We start from the raw sequence: 18327 nt of genomic DNA on the forward strand, positions 1-18327 counted from the left end.
ATAAAAAGATATTTATTTTTTCTCTCATTTTTGCTTATTTTTGTTAACTATGTACTTCATTCATTTATATATTCACTTATTTAGTTATAAATAGAAATATATAAACATATCTTTCAGACAATATAATTATTGTTTTTCTAATTTTCTCTTATTTTATTTCATATTATATATATATATATATATATATATATAATCAAAAAGTAATGCATGAATATTATTCATTTTAGGAAGGAAGGATTTGTTAATTTTATTCATTTTAATTAATTTCAAATTTCATTTACATTAATTAATTAACTTTTTTTAACTTTTATTTTAATTATTAGTTTAAGTTTTCATTAACAATAACAAAACTGATATAAAGAGCGGTCTAGAAAGTCTGAGACTTGTTTGAAAAGCTTTTATTCTGCATCATAATTTAAAATGTAATTATTAAATTAAATTAAATTAAATTAAATTAAATTAAATTAAATTAAATTAAATTAAATTAAATTAAATTAAATTAAAAAACTTTTATCCAAAGTGACTTAAAGTGCATTCAGGCTATACATTTTTCCATATCATGTGTTTCCGGGGAATCAAGCTCACAACCTTGATAGCGCTTGATAAAGCAATACTCTACCAATTGAGCTACAAGAACAATTTTATGTATTTTAACAGCATTTTTATATTATCAGATTGACAATTTATGGTCATGTTCTCGATGATCTTAAGAGCATCTCGAGCTTCAACAGAAGAAGATCTGATGGTCACATGATCAATGACGCTCATGTACACACACTAGATGAGTCACAGAAAGAGTGCGCTGAAATATTAGAGCACAAACTTTCAGTCTCCGTCTGAATCTGCATTAATCCTTTTCAACATTCATGTGTAGATAAGTTGGACCATCATCTCTGAGTCTGTCAGGCTTAGTGTTTTAGACTCTCTCAGGATAAGTGCTTTCATCTGAATCTCTGCGCTCATCCGTCTGACGCCGCAAAACTGCAAAGTGTCAGAGTGAAGAAGGGCAACTTCTAATCGCACTCAGACGTGTTAAATCATCTGATATCGACCCTGAGGATATCATCTGGCATTTCTGTTTGTCTCCCGCTGCATTCGTCTGCCATCGGGATTCACAGAGAGATCCTCAGCCAGCGTTTCTGCTGACGTGACACCGGTTAAATGTCATAGGCATCGTGTTCATCTCTGAATGAGTTCTGTTAGCACAGGTTTTGGGTTTCTTTTTGGTCTTATTAATCTAAGCTCATGCCGCTATTTGTGGATAATTTTGTCAATATGAACTAAAGTATGAAGAAAAAATGGCACTGTGTTTTAATTTTTAACCAGGAGGTTTGGTTTGAAGGGCTTTTATTTTGTATAGAATGGAACAAACAAGTGACGCTTTTTACAAAAAAAAAATAGCTTATAAATCTCTAGTTATGACCAAATATTGGATTCAGGTTTTTTTTCAGCTTGTTTTCTTTCTGTAAGCACAGGTTGTTTAGTTAGTTAGTTAGTTAGTTAGTTAGTTAGTTAGTTAGTTAGTTATTTTTTGGGAGGCCGATAATTATTGACCAGGAAAAGTGCAAGTTTGATAAGGTGCCATTTTGTACAAAATAAAAGCATGTCAAGACAAATTTCCTGGTTAACTTTTGTTTTTTTTTAAATCACAACAAAATATTAAAACAAAGATAAATCTATAAAGAAATATACAAACAATAAAATAATAATAATCATCTTTATTTTGTTATAAAAATTAATGATTCAGTATGCTTTTATTTTGTATAAAATGGCACAGAGTCACACTTGTGGTGTTTCTGGCCAAAAATAAAAAACATAACACTTACAAGTATCTAATTTTGCTATATTCAAATATAAAGATTATTCAATAATTTTTACAAAATACTATTTCAGTCTACATCAAAATTTGAATTATAAAAAGCTTTAAAATATAAAATATAAAAGACTGAATCTAATATTTGGTGATATTTTACCATAAAAAGCATTTTATAAGCAATTTTTTCAGGCTGGTCATTTCTGATCAAGAACATCATAAGTACAAGGAAAAAATACCCCAAAAAGTTATCTAAAAAAACGTCAGTAAATTTTAGCACAGTTTGGACTAAAACAAGAAAAATCACTGCAACACAACAACAACAACAACAAATACACTTGCTACAAAATAAAATCAAAATAAACCAACTTCTAACAATCCGTTGAACCCTGAAATATATTACTAACAACAACAACAACAAAAAGTGATTACACTGCATCTTGCAACCAAGAGCGCTTCTGACCTTTGACCCCAGGGAGGCCCTGAGAGAGACTCTGTCCAGTGATGAGCTGCACCAGAGGAACCAGTGGACACTGTTTGGGAACGAGGCTGAGAAACTGGAGATCGGTGTGATCAGAAACCAGCGTGTTGTCCGTGAGCGAGTGGATCGATTGTCTCTGCGCTGCGAGGTGAGCGACTGAAACACACACATCTCAGATCTGAACACACCTCACAACTTTCACTTTCTAGTTTTAAAGGAACAGTTTATCCCAAAATCACCGTCATGCTGTTTCGTACCTCTATAACTGTATTTTTCCTGACTATCCTGGTCAGGTTTTTTTTTTCAAGAAAGTGAAAGTAAATGGGGACAAAACACAAAACACCACAAAAGCATTATAAACTAATTTATAATTATAAATTTATTCTATTATCAAATTATATTCTAAAGCTTTTATGACAGATTTTTGTGATAAACAGACCTGTATGTAACAGGGATATTATAGTAATCTCATAAATATATATATATATATATATATATATATATATATATATATATATATATATATATATATATATATATATATATATATATATATATATATATATATTACTTTATTTGAAAGGAAATAATTAAATATATTAAAAATACATACATTTCAGCTACTTGCTTGGCAACATTTTTGATTTTAAATGAGTTTAATTTAATTAATTATCTAAAAAAACTACAAATACTGAAATAAAATTATTAAAAACAAAATAAAACTATTTAAAAATGTACTAAAAGACAGAAAAATGATACAAATTATTACAATTGTAACTAATTAAAATGAAAGTGGACAATATAAAAATATACAAATTCAAAATATGAATAAAAAATAATAATAAATAGGGACAGAACAAAAAACACCTGAAACGCCTGAAATAAATTAGATTATAATTATAAATTAAATATATTATGAAATAATATTATAAAGCTTTTATGATAGATTTTTGTGAAAAACTAAATATATATATAACATTATTTGAAATGAAATAATAAAATATATTAAATATATATGTATATATATATTTTTTCCAGCTACTTGCTTGACAACAGTTCTGATTTTATATTAGTTTAATTTACTTGATTATCTAAAATATCTACAAATCCTGAAATAAAAAAAATATTATTATTAAAAACAAAATAAAACTACTTAAAAATGTACTAAAAGACAAAAAAATAATACAAATTATTACAATTGTAACTAATTAAAATGAAAGTGGACAATATAAAAATATACAAATTCAAAATATGAATAAAATAATAAATATGGACAGAACAGTGTTATATTTTAAAGCAAGATTTGTTCGAAGCACTGATTGAAATCAGACTAAAACTCAGAAATTGGTAGTATATTTACAAAGAAACTGCAAGTAACACTTAATTTAATGTGAAATTTTGAGGTAGACTGAAATAGGTTTTCATAGAACACTTAAAATACTTAAAAAATTATTACAATAAAAACTAAAAAACTACAAATTCTTAGAGTAATATTTCTCATTTTCGTTTCATTACATTGATGTATTACATAACTAAAGCTAAAACTTAAATAAAAATGTATGCAAACTATAAAGACTTCTTCTTTTTTTATGCAAGCTTTGAAATGAGTATCTGATGACAGAACTGTTCTCCGTCAGGCCGAGAGAAAGGCTTCACTGCACATGAAGTTCATGGAGGATCTGAGCATGAAGGCTCCTGATTTCTCCGTCCCGCTGCGGTCGCACACGGTGTGGGTCGGGATGGACGTCCATCTCTCCTGTTTGATCCAGGGCTGCCCGCTCCCCAGCATCACATGGTGAGAGTCTCAACAAACCTGTGTCTCCACAACAGAGAGCCTCCATCTCAGAGACAGACTCTTGTGGATCTTGTCCACAGGTTTAAGGACGATGTTCCTCTCCGAGGTTCCCTTCCGTGGAACTACAAGCTGACGAAGAAGTGTGGCCTCGATGTTTTAGAGATCAGGAGGTGAAGCTAAAAACCAAGGAGTCGTTCAACATCATTAATATACTACTCTAGCTTTTATTAATATTTTTAAATTAAATATTTTCTTTTTATATTTATATATATATATATATATATATATATATATATATATATATATATTTTACGTGTCTATTTAGATTTAATTCATTTTTAATTCAGCTTTAGTTGACTTTTAAGTTAAACTGAACAAAGATGAGAAATGGCAACTTGTATTTATTGTAATATTTTACTGTAATTAAATATTAATTTCAGTTTTTTTGTTATTTTAGGTAGACATTTCTGCCATATTATAGTTAATAATTATTTGTAAGTTAGAAACCAAGCACCACTTAATTGTTTAATTAATTTGTTTTATTTTATTAATTCATTTATTTTGGTTCAACTTTTGAAATCGCAAAAAATAAATAAAAAGTAAGATGAAACGAGAGAAAATAGTAATTCTATTATCTAAAATAAGCATATTTCAGATATAAATATAATATATTACAATGTATATAAAAAAATTAATTATATATATATAATTTAATTTCAAATTTCAAATATAATACATATATATATATATATATATATATATATATATATATATATATATATATATATATATATATTTTTTTTTTTTTTTTTTTTTTTTTTTTTACATTATTTGAAATGAAATAATAAAAAATATTAAGTATATATATATATATATATATATATATATATATATATATATATATATATATATATATATATATATCAGCTACTTGCTTGGCAACATTTCTGATTTTAAATTATTTTAATCTACTTGATTATCTAAAATAAAATTTAAATTATTTGTAAGTTAGAAACCAAGCATCACTTTATTATTTAATTAATTTGTTTTATTTTATTTTTTATTTATTTATTTAATTCATTTATTTTGGTTCAACTTTTGAAATCGCAAAAAATAAATAAAAGGTGAGATGAAACGAGAGAAAATAGTAATTCTATTATCTAAAATAAGCATATTTCAGATATAAATATACAGTAATATATTACAATATATATAAATAAATAAATGTAAAACAAAAATCACAGAAAACAAGTGAGGAAATAACAGTTCAAAGATACATATCTTAATATTAATGTAATAAATAAATACATATTTTCCTCAAATATGATTTTATCTCAAGTAACAAAAATATTTTTTTAATGGTTTTAATTTTAGTTTAAATTACAAAATAACACATTTCCTTCTTGAAACACAAGGTGAATGTTTGAGGTATATAATTAAATGTTTAATAAATGGCAGATTAATTCATTGAAAAATACTGCTTGCAGATACTCCTCAACAATGAAAGATGTCTGCTCTCTAATTACGTTTTCTCTCTCTCTTTTCTTTAAGATGTTCTGCTGAAGATGCTGGAGAATACAAGGTAATAGCGAAAAGTTCTCTGGGAGAGGTGACGTCCAGCGCCAGGCTGATAGTCAACTGTGAGTTGATGTTCATCTTATTATTCAGCCGATTCCATGACTTAAGTTGAGTTTGAACCTTGTTCTTCCTTTATTCCTCTATTTGCAGCACATGAAGGGGCCGAGGCGAAACTGAAGCGCTCGTGGACGCCCAGTGAGTGTCTTTGCTCCTCTTAATGCAAAATAAACATATATTTTTGTAGCATTTTATCTTGTAATGCAACCACCAAGAATTCTCTAGCAACCACCTTACCTTTAAGTTATGTATATATAGGTACAGTATATAAATGCTGTTCTTCTGAACTTTCTGATCATCTGTGAATTTAAAAAAATAAAATGCATCACAATTTTCACAAAAATGTTGGGCAGCACAACTGTTTTCTGTTTTTTGAGCAGCAAAACAGCATCTTTTCATGATTTCTGAAGATCATGTGACACTGAAGACTGGAGTAATGATGCTGAAAATTCAGCCGTGCATCACAGAAATAAATTACAGTTTACAGTATATTCACATAGAAAGCAGCTATTTTAAATTGTAATAATATTTCACAATATTACTGTTTTTACTGTATTTCTTTTCCACACACATTTTTAATGGTAAAGGATAATGCAGTAGGAGAGATGCTTGAATATTTATTATACTGACAATGAAACCACCAATAACAGCCTAGCATTGTTGCAGCGAGTTTTGCATACAAACACACTTTGTAATGTATTATTCCAGGACGGCACACATAACGACTTCATTACTCCATCCAATTTAGCTACAGCATTTTCAAGCAAATCTGAATTCCCGATACAGCCCTTCTGCTGATATGAGAGAACATCACAATTCATTTGTATTTGCAAGCATGTGGAATTGTGTTGTCGAATCACTTACATCACTTCCAATTTCATCTCTCCTCAATTACCTGTTCCATCACCGAGAACGATAGCTGAACAAATAGCACATCTTCTCAAACCATCAGCATTGGCCCTTTGTGACGGCCCCAGAGCAGGGCCTTGGCATTTGTCTCATTACATTAACTCTTGTCCTCGTCCTTGAGATGGATTTCGGTGCTGTTTGCTGAGAATGGAAACTGGAAAAAAAAATTCCATCACACTCCAATGATTTCCTCCAATTGTACAACATATGGCTTAAAGCGACTATTAAATATTGTAGAAACATAATTTTCTATAAAATTGCTTTGCAAAAAAAAAAAAACACTATTTAAGCAAACTTGAATTGAATCAACCGAGTCCTTTCTTACGTTATTTTCACAGCCTGACGAAGGCAAGAAGAGCACAAACATAGCTACTTACTACCTATCACTTAACAAATGTTAATAAAAGTGACTGAATTGAAAAATTAAAAACTTAATGAGTAGTGTATTCTTATATCAGAGAAATGAAATGGTGGAAATTCAAAGGAAAACACAATGTCTATGTGGTAATGTCTATTAAATACTAAATTAAATATTATAATGTATGGCGCCGGTCCTTTATTTTGATTGGCTGGGCTGCATTTGAAAATGCTGTAAATGACTCTATAAACACACATCTTCGACTTCATAACATCAGAATGTGTTTCCGCAATTCAATGTGTTATATAGCTCGACTTTGTTGTTTATTTAATGAAGTATGAGTGATCTGTGGGGCTCTCTGATCACTGTTTGGTTCGTATTATACCGAGCGACATGCAGAAACTGAAATCAGCTAAACCTGTGATGAGGACTGTAAAAGATAGACTGGGAAACGAGTTTTCTGCCAATGACCCTGCATCAGTTTAGAAAGGATTGAAAGACTCCTTCCTCCATCACTGTGGATAAGCAGCAACTGGGCGATGATTTGAATGAGTTTAACCCTGCCTCACACCCCACACCTGCTCTGACCTCCTCTCCAGTGATATATTAACACCTCCTGCACTTCAGATCAGTGAAGATGATGTGCGTCAGGTCTTCAAGAAACACTGGTTACACCAGTTACACCAGCTGACCTTCAGATCTTCATCAGATTCCCTCAGGAAATACACTTAACTTTGCAATAAACATGACATTTCTGATTCTCATTCGATTCGGTTAGCTCGTTTTGAAGACCTGGCAACCCTGCCCGTCAAAGAAATCCTCCCATGTGTGAGAAACGTTGATTTGCATGTATGTGTTAAAGTCCACAGTTTCCGAAGTGCAGATGGAATGCTATTTAAAAGTTTCCTGTTTCAGAACTGTATGCTCGAGTTTCTTATGGGTAAACTATACTATGCTGTGAACTAGTCTGGTTTAAACTATATAAGACATCTGAGAGATAAGCATATATATATGTGTGTGCAAAGAAGTATTATATATTGTGGGAATTGAGAGTATGAATTCAGAGGAATATAATTTTGCTACCTTTTCCTGTTCTTTCTCCTTCTAGTCTCAGTTCCAGAGCCGGACGCTCAGCTGGCCTCCACCTTTCCTCCAACATTTGTGAAAGAAGGTGATAACTTGGTTCTGCAGTGCAGTTTCACCACAGCTTTACTGCCGTTCCAACAGGAAGTGACCTGGTACAGAGACGGTGAGACGCCCTGACATGGAATTTCATATTTAATGCAAAGATATTTTGAACCTGGTATCCCAATAAAAACATAGGTTTACAGTAGTAGATGCATTTATCCAAAGTAACATCACAAAAATTTTATCTTCTAAGACTCACAGTGCAACAATGCAAAGTTAACCACAGAGCCACAACCACCCAGAACACTCTAGCAACAGCATAATAACCTGGGTATAATCTGTCTGCTCAGGGCTGGTGGTGCGTCAGTCCAGTCGTGTGGAGCTGCAGACGGGTCTGCGATCTGCCAGTCTCACCCTGAAGCGCGTGCACAAGGAACATGAAGGGCTTTACAGTGTCCGTCTGCGCACCTGGGACGGATCCGTCGAGCACAGCGCCTACGTCTATGTCAAAGGTCAGACCCTCAGATACTCTTAGTGTTTTAACCTGTTAATTGTCACCCCGTCCCGTATACGGGACACCTACGTTGACTATACTATATTACAATCAAATCTAATCTAATCTTGACAAACTATATATCGTTGGAAAGGTCTAAGACTCCCAAATACATATAAATTATGTAGGAAAAGTAATAGATGAATTTATGACAAGAGTGCACCCTCAGAAATCTACATTACAAAAGGAGCTTTGACCTTTGTTTAAAAAAAAAGACTTCCTCGTTGCCTTTTTCTCTATCACATTTTAGAAATCATCAGAAGTTATATATCACTTGAAAACATAAAATCTCAAAATTCATCCTTCAAAACCCATTTTAAAATCAGACATTGCATTACCATGTAAATGGTACATCAAAATCATGTTACTAAATGTTTTCAGTCATGAATTATAAAAATGTAGGTTTGTATCATGCACATTCATCTCTATCTTCAAAAACGTGAGTGACAGTTAACAGGTTAAATAATAAAATAAGATTAAATATTTATAAGAATTTGTCATAGAATGGTCATAACTAGAGAATTAATTATGGAAGTCTGTTTCTCAATTGAAAAAAAATAATAATAAATGAAAAAGGAAATTGCTACTTTTGTCTCACAATTCCGACTTTTTTTCACATTTGTGATTTTTTTTTTTATATTGGGAGTTTATACTTTGCCATTCTGATTTTATTTTTGGATTTCTTACTTAATTCTCACAATTGGAAGTTTATATCTCTATTTATAATAGTGTTCCTGTAGCTCAACTGGTAGAGCGTTGCGTTAGCAAGCAAGCTAGCTCAAGGTTGGGGGTTCGATTCCCCAAGAACACATGATAGGTAAAAATTGATAGCCTGAATGTACTGTAAGTTGCTTTGGATAAAAGCGTCTGCTAAATCCATAATTTAATTTTAATTTAATTCAGAATTTTTTTCAATTGCAACTTTTTTCCTTTACAATTCTGATGTTATTTTCACAATTCTGAGATTGTATTTTCACAAGTTTATATCTTGTAATTCACTTTTTACTCGCAATTGCAAGTTTATATCTTGTAATTAACTTTTTTCTCACAATTGCAAGTTTATATCTTGCGACTCTGACCTATGTTCTCACAATTGCAAGTTTATATCTTGTAATTAACTTTTTTCTCGCAATTGAAAGTTTATATCTTGTAATTAACTTTTTTCTCACAATTGCAAGTTTATATCTTGCGACTCCGACCTCTTTTCTCGCAATTGCAAGTTTATATCTTGTAATTAACTTTTTTCTCGCAATTGCAAGTTTATATCTTGTAATTAACTTTTTTCTCGCAATTGCAAGTTTATATCTTGTAATTAACTTTTTTCTCGCAATTGCAAGTTTATATCTTGTAATTAACTTTTTCTCGCAATTGCAAGTTTATATCTTGTAATTAACTTTTTTCTCACAATTGCAAGTTTATATCTTGCGACTCTGACCTATGTTCTCACAATTGCAAGTTTATATCTTGTAATTAACTTTTTTCTCGCAATTGAAAGTTTATATCTTGTAATTAACTTTTTTCTCACAATTGCAAGTTTATATCTTGCGACTCCGACCTCTTTTCTCGCAATTGCAAGTTTATATCTTGTAATTAACTTTTTTCTCGCAATTGCAAGTTTATATCTTGTAATTAACTTTTTTCTCGCAATTGCAAGTTTATATCTTGTAATTAACTTTTTTCTCGCAATTGCAAGTTTATATCTTGTAATTAACTTTTTTCTCGCAATTGCAAGTTTATATCTTGTAATTAACTTTTTTCTCACAATTGCAAGTTTATATCTTGCGACTCTGACCTATGTTCTCACAATTGCAAGTTTATATCTTGTAATTAACTTTTTTCTCGCAATTGAAAGTTTATATCTTGTAATTAACTTTTTTCTCACAATTGCAAGTTTATATCTTGCGACTCCGACCTCTTTTCTCGCAATTGCAAGTTTATATCTTGTAATTAACTTTTTTCTCGCAATTGCAAGTTTATATCTTGTAATTAACTTTTTTCTCGCAATTGCAAGTTTATATCTTGTAATTAACTTTTTTCTCGCAATTGCAAGTTTATATCTTGTAATTAACTTTTTTTCTCGCAATTGCAAGTTTATATCTTGTAATTAACTTTTTTCTCACAATTGCAAGTTTATATCTTGCGACTCTGACCTATGTTCTCACAATTGCAAGTTTATATCTTGTAATTAACTTTTTTCTCGCAATTGCAAGTTTATATCTTGTAATTAACTTTTTTCTCACAATCGCAAGTTTATATCTTGTAATTAACTTTTTTCTCGCAATTGCAAGTTTATATCTTGTAATTAACTTTTTTCTCACAATCGCAAGTTTATATCTTGCAGTTAACTTTTTTTCTCGCAATTGCAAGTTTATATCTTGTAATTAACTTTTTTCTCACAATTGCAAGTTTATATCTTGTAATTAACTTTTTTCTCACAATTGCAAGTTTATATCTTGTAATTAACTTTTTTCTCGCAATTGCAAGTTTATATCTTGTAATTAACTTTTTTCTCGCAATTGAAAGTTTATATCTTGTAATTAACTTTTTTCTCGCAATTGAAAGTTTATATCTTGTAATTAACTTTTTTCTCACAATTGCAAGTTTATATCTTGCGACTCCGACCTCTTTTCTCGCAATTGCAAGTTTATATCTTGTAATTAACTTTTTTCTCGCAATTGCAAGTTTATATCTTGCGACTCTGACCTATGTTCTCACAATTGCAAGTTTATATCTTGTAATTAACTTTTTTCTCGCAATTGCAAGTTTATATCTTGTAATTAACTTTTTTCTCACAATCGCAAGTTTATATCTTGTAATTAACTTTTTTCTCGCAATTGCAAGTTTATATCTTGTAATTAACTTTTTTCTCACAATCGCAAGTTTATATCTTGTGACTCTGACCTATTTTCTCACAATTGCAAGTTTATATCTTGCAGTTAACTTTTTTTCTCGCAATTGCAAGTTTATATCTTGTAATTAACTTTTTTCTCACAATTGCAAGTTTATATCTTGTAATTAAATTTTTTCTCACAATTGCAAGTTTATATCTTGTAATTAACTTTTTTCTCACAATTGCAAGTTTATATCTTGTAATTAACTTTTTTCTCGCAATTGCAAGTTTATATCTTGTAATTAACTTTTTTCTCGCAATCGCAAGTTTATATCTTGTAATTAACTTTTTTCTCACAATCGCAAGTTTATATCTTGCGACTCTGACCTATTTTCTCACAATTGCAAGTTTATATCTTGCAGTTAACTTTTTTTCTCGCAATTGCAATGTCACGTCATGCGACTCTGACATCTTTTCTCGCAATTACAATTTTATATCTAATATATTTTTTTTTTGTTCAATGGTGGAAATGGGCTTCCATTTAAATAGATGAGCTTAGATTGAAAGGCTTCAGAAAATTACAGCACATCTACAAGAAAAAAAAAACACATTTTCATCACAAAATCAGTTTTTTTCTCTCAGGCAAAGTGAGAAAGAGCTGGACTGATCATTTGTTGGATGTCACCACTCCAGATTATTGGCGATTGAAGAGGTTTAGTGTGTTACAATTGCCGCCTGTCTCTCCTGATTAAGAAATTTAAAAGTTGAACTCCTCAGAGACATAATTTTCATGAATCTGTGATGTTCTTTCAGTGCAGAGTTTCCCTGTCAGCGTAAGTCCTTAAAAGCAAGGCGAGGACAGGAATTGAATTTCCTGTCTCATTAAAGGAAGTGGGCCGCTCTGTAAGCCTGCAGTGTAGTAATTAGAAAGTGAGCTTCACTCTGCTGCGCGTGACATCCTCACTTAATCTCAGAGGAAAATTTGCATTACAAATCTGCCAGGTAACAGGAAGGAGCCGGAGGTTGCTCTTATGAGTCTGTTTCATCCTTGTTGGTGGCGATTAAACAAATAAGAGCGCGAGAAGCCCTGCAGCTGTCCTCTTCTAAGAAACTTTCTGAAGTAAGCTTAACTGTGCTGCGGAGGGAAATTTCGTTTTTCAGTGGCTGCTCAGTTATATGTCAGGGAAACTTAATGGGGTTTCCAGTAATTCATTTTCTATAAAATAGACATAAATGGTAACAGATATATATAGACATGAATGATTACTGTTAACTAAAAGTAAAACTACTAAAAATTATTTTTCACATCAAATAAAGCTAAGCTAAAATAGAATATATAAATGACAAACGCTTAAAAAAATTGTAAGTACATTATTTATTTATTATTATTAAATAAAAACATGAATGACTGCTTTGTTATTGTTAGCAAAGTAAAACTATTTCGAATAATTTTCTTTATTTAAAAGAAATCTGAAATTAAAAATATAAATAATAAATGAAACATTTTAAATAAAAAAGCTTAAATTAAAATAAATGGATTCCTCATTAAATAAATAAAAATAAAAATAAACTAAATAATAATTAATTAATAAATTAATTAATTAATATTATTAACTAAAACTATATCTATTTGGAAACATCTGAATCTGAAATAAAATTAAATATAATTATTAGATGAAACACAAAAAAAAACGTAAGTGTAAATTAATGAAGTTCCCAGTTATTTTTTTTTCCTAATAATAAATGAAAATAGACATTAAAGACAGTTTTGCTGCTGTTAACTAAAACTAAAATTATCACACACAAAAAAAAAAAAAATCTTTAAAATTTTAAACAAAATTAATTCTAAGAAAACGAAATTAACTGAACAGCAACGTCTAAAACAGCAATAAAAATAAATTAAAGCTGAACGGACATATAAAAAAAGCATAAAACAAATACCTCTAATTAAAATGAAACTAGCTAGCTAAAATTAAAAATACGAAAGTAATTTAAAATATCAATAAATACTGAAATGTAATAATAATAGTAATAATTCATGAATAATACTAAAATAGCACTGATGAATGATAATATCGTTGACAGAAGAGTTTGATGTGTTTATACTGATCTTGTCAAATCTGAGCGCTATTTGAGACATTGTTGAGATCTCTTCTGAAATTCTCTCTCTCTCTCTCTCTCTCTCTCTCTCTCTCTCCCTCTCTCCCTCTCCCTCTCTCTCTCTCTCTCTCTCCCTCTCTCTCTCTCTGTCTCTCTCTCTCTCTCTCTCTCTCTCTCTCTCTCTCTCTCTCTCTCTCTCTCTCTCTCTCTCTCTCTCTCTCTCTCTCTCCCTCTCTCTCTCTCTCTCTCTCTCTCTCTCTCTCTAGATGGACCTTCTGTTGTGGTCGGGGCTCCAGGTTCTCCTCTGCAGGTGAAGTGTTCTGATGTGAGCCGGGATTACGTCTTCCTCTCGTGGATTCCTCCCAGTGCAGACGGAGCTGCTGCTGTTCAGGGTTACTTCATAGAGAGGTGAAGCATGATCCACGATGCTCTCATGAGCTCTCATCTTCAGAGAGATCCGAGCCGCTTCTAGCTGTTTAGGGATAAAACTTGAAATGAAAGACATCATGGTGAGAGAGGATGAGGGCCTAACCTTCCTGCCTCGTAGCAACATGCAACATGTTCTGCCAGTTTTTTGTCTTGTTGGATTGCGTTTAGTTTTTGAAGATTATTGCATTTTATTATGTAAACTTGAGGAGTCCAAAAGTCTGTTTGGCCTTTTTAAAATGCAATCATTTTCCCATTATGAAACAAAATTTTAAGCATAATTGTTTGAGTGAAAAGTTTGTAAATATATCGGTTTGTCCTTTTTGTACTTCAATGTACTTTCGTTTTAGAATCACAATGACATTTATTGCCATGTATTTTGTCAGACAAAAACAATAGCTAAGACGGATGACAAAAATAAAGACACAAATTAAAAATATGTCATATGAAAATACACAAAAGACAAAACAGACAATATTTCTCAAACTTTACATAGACAAATTGTTTTTTGCTAGGGGTCTAGTTTTAATGCATTGCCATATTTTTTCTTGAGTGTTCAGAATGGTTGCATTTCTAGAGGTTGCAATGTGCTGAGAAGTCTTTAATGCATTTCTATGCTGTTCTATAGAAATGGTATTCTCCTTGATTTCAATGGCAACCTCCACTACTAATAAAGCTGCAATAAATGCATATCACTACTCTGATGCTTTATTATGTACAGAATGTGTCTTCTCTCTCGTGCAGGTGTGACATCGGTGTTGGGAAGTGGGAACGCTGTAATGATGTCATCCAGAAGGAGTGTCATTATCCCATCATTGGATTGAAGGAAAACACAATGTACCAGTTCCGTGTGTGTGCAGTCAACCAGGCCGGCGTGGGCCGTCCGTCTAAATCCACTGACCCCATCCTGACTTCTGACCCCCTGGAGCCCAGCAGGACTACGGGTAAGAGCATCCTCACGAATTATAAAGAAAGGCAGCATGCATCTGTATCTCTGATCTCCTGCTTTCTTCTCTCTCTGTCAGTGGTGAAGGTGGACCGCGGGAGAGAGATTGTGATCACTAAGGACCAGCTGGAGGGTGAGTAGATCACACTGATGCAGTCGAGTGGGGAGATAAGAAGAAATGCATGCTTCTACACTCACACACAAGCTCAGATTTACTGTGCATGGAGGAGATCACGTGATGCTGCATTGCATCAGGTCACACCGTAGGGTTGAAAGTCACCACAATGGTCATGAATATTTCATGCTTAAATCCAAAGACAAAAGAAATGGTAGTTTAGTCTAGTAATGAAAATGCTTTTATGGTTTTAGTTTTAGGTACCAATAATAAACTTGCAGAAGACATTGCATGAATTAAAATTGTGTGGGGCTGCACGATTATGACAAAAATGATAATTGTAGGATTATTCCGTTAAAATTGTAATCGCGATTATTAATTACGATTATAACAATTTACATTGAATGATGTTTTGAATAGCTTTATACCATTGTTTGAAGCGAATGCATGCCATATTCTGAAACAAAACTAACTGAAAACAATCTTCCTGAAAAATGTTATTGCTTTTGTTTTGCATAAAGCCTAAAATGTCAACTATATATTGGTCTGTTTTTTTTTGTTGTTTTTTTTTTGTTTTTTTTTATAAAAATGTAAAAATATGCATGACATTATAATGTTACACTGAGAATAAAATTAAACCAATGGAAAAAAACGTAACCTGTAGTAAGTAACCTGTAGAAATAAAAATAAAAAACACACCTTAAGCACGCAGAATAATGTAAGTGGACTTTTATTTATTTTTATTTTTATTTATTATTATTTTTATTATCATTATCATTATTATTATTTTATTTTTTTATGTTTTTATTTAAACAGAAACAATATTTTCATAAAGAATGAAGCCTACAGCAATTTATCAGATTTTAGGTATTATAACAATTATGTTAAAAAAAATTACTTTATATATTATCATTAAAGTAGTGGAAAAAAAATAATTTTTTTACTATTTAATTTGTTAATAAAATTTATATAAAATGTCAGTGTTTGTTGAACTGCCACTAATTTTGATTTAAATAAAAAACAAAAATATATTACAGTGAGGAGAATCTAGTAAGATTCACCATTAAGAATAATGAAACTTTTTAAATAAATAAAAAAAATAAATATTATAATGTTAGGATATGCATTGTTCATCTTTCAATATTATAGTTTTTAGTAGTATTTATGTTAGTAGTAAATTTATGTTTATATTTTAAGTTTAAATTTTAATTTTAATGTTAGTAATTCTATTATTTTTGTCATTTCTGTTTTTTTCATGTCTTTGTTTTTTTTCTGATTTAGTTATTTTAATAACTAAATGTAAAACGAAATGTGAAATATTATACATGTTATATAATAAAATGCGTTTATTTTTTATTTTAAGTTTAATAATTGTTCTCTCTCTTTTTGTTAGCAATAAAAACCTTGCAGGATACATAAATGAGAATTTAAGGACAAATGAGCTCAATTGCCATAAAAATAATTTCCTGATGCTTCATTTTCTTAATGCATTAAATTAAATTGATATTTCTCTTCTTTGATTTGGAGGGGAAATATTACCTGCACATATTCTTGACAGAATTAATTAAATTCACCCTTAAAAAACAGATTTGTTGCTCCTGCCGTCTCTCCTGATATGTCCTTCTTTTTCATGAATTAACCACCCTAAAAACTGTACGACTCGGACAGTTATGATGATGAATTTGCTGCAGATCTCATATAAAGCATTCGCAGGTGGTCTGTGCTCCCGGTACAGCAATAGCAATAAAGACTGAGGCAGTTTTATTGGCCCTCAGCATTAAAAAGATGATGATATGTCGCTGAAGCTTAAAGATTTAAATGACGTACACTATGCTGCTAATTGCCATGGACTCTCGGGCCATTATGAGGAGCGTAAAGAGCTTGTATAGACCTGTTGAGTGGTTTTATTTTAAGTTTGGCGACTAAGACATGCATAAAATGCATCTAAATGCTCAACCCTCTAATCATTTATATCGATGATATATTTTATTCATCCTTCATGCAAATGCATTGAGAAGCCACTCATTGTAAAAATAAGAATCGAGATGTTTATTATGCAAATTTTGGTTTGGGGGAATATTCATCTCTGATTGTTTCATTAAGAAACCATTAAACTCACTATTGCATTTGTGCAACATTGTCAAGTTTATAATATTTGCAGTAGTGCGGTTGATATTTCACTAAACATGCTGAGAAAAACTATTACAGGTCATATATTGAATTTCTATGCTATGACAAATTTGTAATTTGTTCAGTGTTTTTGCAACCCATGTTTAGTAAAAATTAGGTATCTTTGTATTGCCTTGTACAGTTTTTCCTACAGTGGATCTGTGAGGGTTGATATCTAGTGTAGTGTCATTTTAGTAAGCATTGATATTTAGGGTATAGATTTTTTGCATTAGGAAGATACTAATTATAAAATCGTTATAGAATTGTGATCTTGATATATACTTTGTTTTGTGAATATTTACCAATGATTTACTGAATGAGTCTGTTGTAAGAATAACATTAAAAAAAATTATCATTTCACAAGCTAATTTATTTATTATTTATTATTTTTATTTATTTATTACTATATGATATTATATTTTTATTTTTTCTCTTTTCTCTTTCATTTTAATTCAAGTTAAAAAGTCACTTTTATTAGGTTTTATTAAATGTATGTATCATTTTTATTTTTAACTTTTTTTTAGTCTTGGAATATTTAATTTTAGTTATTTTAGTACGTATTAGACTAAATTAAAATGAGAAATGTTGCCTTTTTTATGTTGCATGTTGCACTGTCACTCTGTTTTGTTTCTTGTGTCAGCACATGGTCTTGTTAGTTGTTTTCTCGGCCATGTGCTTCTTTAGCCCCTCCTCCTTGTTTCCTCTTTACCACACCCTCTTGTTAGTTGGTCTAATTGTGCTCACCTGTCCCTCATTTATTTTCCTCCCTATCTATAGTGCACCTTACCCTTTTCAGTTGGTGGTCAACAAGTGTCTGAGCTCTGCTCTATGGTGCCTTGTGTGGTCAGTCTCTCCTTTTTGCTGTTCACAGGCCAAATCCGAGTCCCGTTCCCCCCCACCGATGTGCAAGTTTGTGAGCTTAGCGACAAATATGCCGTGCTGAGCTGGACTGAACCAGATCCACGGGGCAGAGAGCCTCTCACTTACTCCGTGGAGCGGGTGAGAGTTGACCTTCGTCCCATGCACTGCTTTTGTCTGGGGTGGCACAGAAATCTACATTATTTCAATA

The 18327-nt window shown here is 31.1% G+C and overlaps 1 protein-coding gene across 1 annotated transcript in view; it reads left to right on the forward strand.

Moving 5' to 3' along the window:
* The window catches only part of myom3 (myomesin 3), a 53961-nt gene that overhangs the window by 12694 nt on the left and 22940 nt on the right, over positions 1–18327 (forward strand). The window contains exons 5-15 of the mRNA XM_026227772.1: positions 2289–2442; positions 3932–4089; positions 4170–4259; positions 5641–5729; positions 5818–5862; positions 8100–8240; positions 8470–8631; positions 13869–14010; positions 14773–14972; positions 15054–15107; positions 18130–18257. Of these exons, the coding sequence (XP_026083557.1) occupies positions 2289–2442; positions 3932–4089; positions 4170–4259; positions 5641–5729; positions 5818–5862; positions 8100–8240; positions 8470–8631; positions 13869–14010; positions 14773–14972; positions 15054–15107; positions 18130–18257 (1363 nt within the window). The remainder of the gene's footprint in view (positions 1–2288; positions 2443–3931; positions 4090–4169; positions 4260–5640; positions 5730–5817; positions 5863–8099; positions 8241–8469; positions 8632–13868; positions 14011–14772; positions 14973–15053; positions 15108–18129; positions 18258–18327) is intronic.

This window comes from Carassius auratus, chromosome 41 (assembly GCF_003368295.1).
Source record: "Carassius auratus strain Wakin chromosome 41, ASM336829v1, whole genome shotgun sequence".
Taxonomy (NCBI): domain Eukaryota; kingdom Metazoa; phylum Chordata; class Actinopteri; order Cypriniformes; family Cyprinidae; genus Carassius; species Carassius auratus.